Source organism: Aegilops tauschii, chromosome 2, assembly GCF_002575655.3.
Source record: "Aegilops tauschii subsp. strangulata cultivar AL8/78 chromosome 2, Aet v6.0, whole genome shotgun sequence".
NCBI classification, from domain to species: Eukaryota; Viridiplantae; Streptophyta; class Magnoliopsida; order Poales; family Poaceae; genus Aegilops; species Aegilops tauschii.
The window spans coordinates 381,308,828-381,313,622 of record NC_053036.3 but is presented as its reverse complement, the minus strand read 5'-3'; the positions used below and the strand labels follow the sequence as shown (position 1 = coordinate 381,313,622).

At 55.6% G+C, this 4,795-nt stretch overlaps 1 protein-coding gene across 1 annotated transcript; it reads right to left on the bottom strand.

Moving 5' to 3' along the window:
* Positions 1-627: 627 nt before the first annotated feature.
* LOC109753184 (protein SMAX1-LIKE 3) lies at positions 628-4,324 on the bottom strand. Its single transcript, XM_020312106.4, has 3 exons — positions 2,736-4,324; positions 2,041-2,254; positions 628-1,916 (listed from the first exon to the last, which is right to left on the bottom strand). The coding sequence occupies exons 1-3, from the start codon at positions 3,935-3,937 to the stop codon at positions 873-875; spliced, it is 2,460 nt and encodes an 819-aa protein (XP_020167695.1). The 5' UTR covers positions 3,938-4,324; the 3' UTR covers positions 628-872.
* Between the last annotated feature and the right edge of the window lie 471 nt (positions 4,325-4,795).

Here is a 4,795-nt window from a genome sequence, read left to right as displayed (position 1 = left end):
CAAGCACCCATGCACCGCGCCGACAAAGAGGTTGCCATGCACCGCCCGACCATGCTGACACTCTAAATTCACACCACACCGCCTCCAAGGGTCATCGCGCCGGATCTTATGTGCTAGTTTGTAAGTATTGCAGCCATGTCGTGATTTTGGTGATGGGATTTGCCCCTTTATAGTGACCGTTTGGCATATTCTTGCTATTTTTCTAGCCTTCTTTTCAATAAATTATTATTGTAAGTATATCTTCTAACATTGCAAGAGGCATGGGCAGGGTGGATGGCCTTCCATTACCTACAAAATCCATGTTGCCTGCCCCCACATTTTTGTTGTTTTTGGATGATCCTTAGTCTAGCTTCTCAGTTTGGAGGGGTAAGTCTACTTATCGGCGTAATAGCATTGTGAGGAAAGGTAGAAGCACTAAAGGAAACACCTGGCCTCTACATAGCTAAGATACACACAGTCAAACATCAACAGTTTGACAGAAAAAATTAAAATAACCCGACATATCAGCAACAATAAAGTCATATAGGACCGACACTATGCCTTCCAACTCCATATAGTAACATTTTTTACACTAGAATACAGCTTACACGTCAAAGTGCTGGTGTGCACAATACCCAAACCGTAGAGTAGATGAAAACACATTAATATCACCAGAACAAATTTACATCACCTCCATTTAATATGCCATTGATCCAATCCTTAAACCCTGGTATCCCAAAAACCAAACCACAAAGAAAGAAACTACAAGTTTTGAACGAAGAAACAAACGGAAAGAAGAGCTAATCATACATGTAGTTAATCTAGCTTCTTTTTTTTCCCCATCAGAAACCCCCTGACGATGAACACATGCATGGATCCTTTCATGTGCACAATCACAAGTCCTCCCGTCTTCTGAAAAACAGCGTCCGGTCGACCGCCGTGAGCAGGCAGACATCACGCTCATCCGCATGCTCACTCTCTATGTTGATGTTCAAATCAAAGCAAGACGAGGAGGTCTCAGCTTCTTTGTGATCATGATCAACCGTGTGCTCCTCCTTGGTCTCCGGGTTCATCTGCTTGGTTGGCGGCGAGCAAGCTCTAGACTTGGAGTCGAAGCTCTCGCAGCAAAGGATGACGATGGTGTCGCTCACGCCGACCTCGTCGCCGGTTTGACTCCGTATCACCCCGCTGTCGATGGCTTCCTTGATGCCGACCTGGCAGTACTGATCGGCCTGCTCGAAATCCTCCATGAGAATGACACGGTGCGGATTCTCGGAGACGGCGTCGTAGAGCCGCTCTAGGTAGGCCTCGCCCTCGGTCGCCGCCGACGTCCGGGGCCGCTTGCTCCTGTGCTCCTCGGTGGAGCAGGATGCGGACGTCGATGAGGCGCCGAGTTTGATGGACACGAAGTTCTTGCGCGAGCCGAAGACGAGGTTGGCGAGCTCACTGGCCACCCTCTCCTTGCCGTCGGCGTCGCCTCCGAGGAAGAACATCCACGTCTCCTCCTTGGCATCCGTCGACCTCGACTTGTCGCGCCTCTTGGCGATCCCTGACCGGCACTGAAGGACGGTGCTCGCGATCTCAGGGACGATCTCCTTCTGCCACGGCACCTCCTTCTCCAATGCGGCGCAAAGAAGCTTGAGGTTCTCGGCGTTGAGCTCCTTGAACCTGGAACGGCACTCCACCTCCACGGAGCCGTTGGAAGCGCCGGAATCGTGCGACGAGACCTTCTCGTCGGCCTCGCACTTGGGTTTCCATGGATGCTTGCCGTCGAGATCGGCGAGAAGCCATGACTGGCGAGGCTGGTGGCCATGCTCATAGGAGGAGATGGAGGAGGCCGGAGACACGGGTGCCGAGAAGTGCAGCGTCATCCGCTGAGATGGTTTGCTGCAGATGGAGCTCCAGTTCCTGCTGAGATCCATGACATGCGTAGGCTCCTGCAGGTGCAAACACAAAGGTCAGTGATGAAGATCAAAACAAGATTGGATCGGAGCAACTAATTAATAACGTGCATCAAGATTTATGATGATGATTGGACACTCGAGTACTACGGTACAGTACCTGATCGCGGCAATGCTGGAGCCAGGATGGGATGGTGGACGAGGACACGAAGGAGGGCGGCAATGCGGCTTTGGTGTCAATCCTGACGCCGGAGCAATCGCCGCAGCATCTAGAGTTCAGCTGGGCGCCGCCCAAAAGCGGCCAGCGGGGCACCGGTCCGTTCCCATCCATGTCGGAGCTCGCTTTCATGGACTGATTGACTGCGCCCAGTGCACTGCACAAAGAAAGAACAAACGGAATAAGATTCCACTGTCACCTCACCTCACCCATCGATCCACATGTCCTCAGCTAATCCAATCGACTATGAATCTATGATGCTAGTAAGATTGATTAGTTGGGCAAACAAATTAAAGATTGCTGTTGAGAGGCGCTAGCTACGGCCCTAAAGCTTTTGCCAGGAAAGCACGCAAAAGGCGAAAGCTTTCACTGATCGGTCGCTCACGCTCATAGCAGCCTGCCTCAGCAAAGCATGAAAGCCACATTGCAGGCCGGGGCAGAGACCAGAGAGTCAGTGCTACAAGACAACTGAGAACTACTACTAGCAGGTAGCAGCTAGCTAGGCTACTTGCCCAGCAACGAATTGTCAGAGACACGTCTTGTTCGGACTGATTCCTCCACCTGAAGTGACAGGGACATTCACATACTGATGCGCCCTGGGAAACGTATCAGCTTTAGATCGGGACGGCCGGATTTACCTGTCGTCCAAGGCGCAGGTGAGGCTCAGCGCGAGGCTGCCGGCGGGGACGGTGAGCGTCTGGAGCCCCCACAGGTTCTCCAGCGACGGCTGCCCCGCCCTGCACTTCGTGTACGTCTGGTAGCTCCCGAACCCGACGAGCCAGAGCCCGTGCTCACCGCCGGCCGCGCACACCAGGGCGCGCACCTCGGTCACCACGTGCTCCACGGGGCAGTAGTACCCTCTCCGGCCTCCTTGGACGTGGCCGCTCCAGAACTCGGCCGCCCACTTGAGGTCCTCCACCACCAGCAGGACATGCCCCCGGCTCTTGATGAGGCACCGCAGCTCGCCCAGCCGCCTCTCTGCCTCCTCCCTCGGCATCTCCCGGAACGAAGACACGCGGAGGCTGACCACCTGCGCGCTCCGTAGGGCGTCGTGCTTGGCGTCGCCTCTCTTGACCTTGTCCATGGCCGCGCGCACCGTGGCCTCCGCCGCGGCAGTGTTCTCAGCGACGACCACGACCCTCGTCTTGCTCCGGCCGGCCAAGCAGTGGAGCACGGCGGCAGCATCCTCGTCGCGCGCCTGGCCGAGTGGGAGCTTGGCCTTGGAGGTTTCTTGATGCTTGCTTGTGGTGGTCGTGCTGCTAGGGTTAGGGTTTTGGTGGGGATTGGTGTTGGTGGCCGCCGTGGTGGTGGTGCTGCACACGGTCTGCTCGACGTTGGCCTTGATCTGCGTGCTGGAGAAGCCGGCCTCGCGCATGACGCGGCTGACGCTGGGGTCGTCGAGGATGGAGACGACGAGCTGCTCGAGCTCGATCTTGACGGCGAGCACCGGCTGCTGCTGGCTATCGACGGACCCGCGCCGCTGGTGCGCCTGCGCGCGCTTGAAGGCCGCGACGAGCGCGTTGGAGAGCGACGGCGGGTAGTAGTGGTGGTGGCCGTGGCCGCCGAGCAGCGGCGAGGAGGCGACCGCGGCGGAGGCCGGCAGTCGGTTGAGGGCGACGTTGAAGCACAGCTCCAGCGCCTTGCACTGCAGCGGGTGCGAGTGCGACCGGAGGCACGCCGCGCGCAGGAGCCCCGCCGGCGCCGCCAGCATCGCGCTGGCCACGTGCAGCGGCGTGACCTGCGCGTTCCCCCTCCGGCGCGCCAGGCTCACAGCCTGCTTCACAACCCCCGCCGCCTCCGCCGTGAGCGCCTGCTGCACCGTGCACCCCCCGGCCCTCATGTCGAGCTACCGCCAATAGCTACCTAGCTAGCTCCAACCGATCCGATGGACGCAGCTAGCAACGGTACGGCAGAGCAAGCAGTACGTACGTGCAGCCGGCTGATATCTAGCTCAGAGGATGTGCGGACAAAGACGGCGAGCGAGATGTGTAGATATAGACGAGGTGCCACTGCAGAGCAAGTGGTCGCTGTGGTGCTGCTTTATATTGGTGAATGAGTGTTCATCTTTTGAGCAGGCTAGCAGCTAGGGGTTAGGGGTGAAGGAGGAACGGATTTCGGTGTATGAATTTGTGCCTTTCTTGTTGGGGAGGGCTGCGTATGTTTATCTCTCTTCCTCTTTCCCTTTCTCTTTCTCTTTCTCTTTGGGGGACTCCATTTTTTTGGGTCCAAAGTGGATTTTGTGGTGGGAAAGAAAAAGGTGTTGTTGGCTTGGTGAGTAGAGGAGAATGCATGTGCTGACAAAGCACATACACAAAGGCGCCTCAGCTTTTCCTCCCATTCCCCCTCTCTATCTCTACCACAGTGTCTCGGAGACAGGTGAGGATAGGAGATCGTATGGACGTACGCAGTATCTTTGTGGCCAGAATTTTGTATGTCATCACTTGCCTCTAAAGAATGACCAGGGAGCTAAATTCTATGCGTCACTGCATCAAAGTGAGCAAACTGACAAGCATAAGATTTTTCACCCGATCTGGAAGGATTTGGACAAGTGACAAATGTGCATTGCTCACTGGCCTGGTTTGGCTCAGTGGACGTACGTACGCAAGAGTTTAAACATCAACTTTGTGAAAGATAGGTCTCACTAAAATAGTACATTAAGGTTCCAACACAGAGACATGACACATGCAAATGATGATAT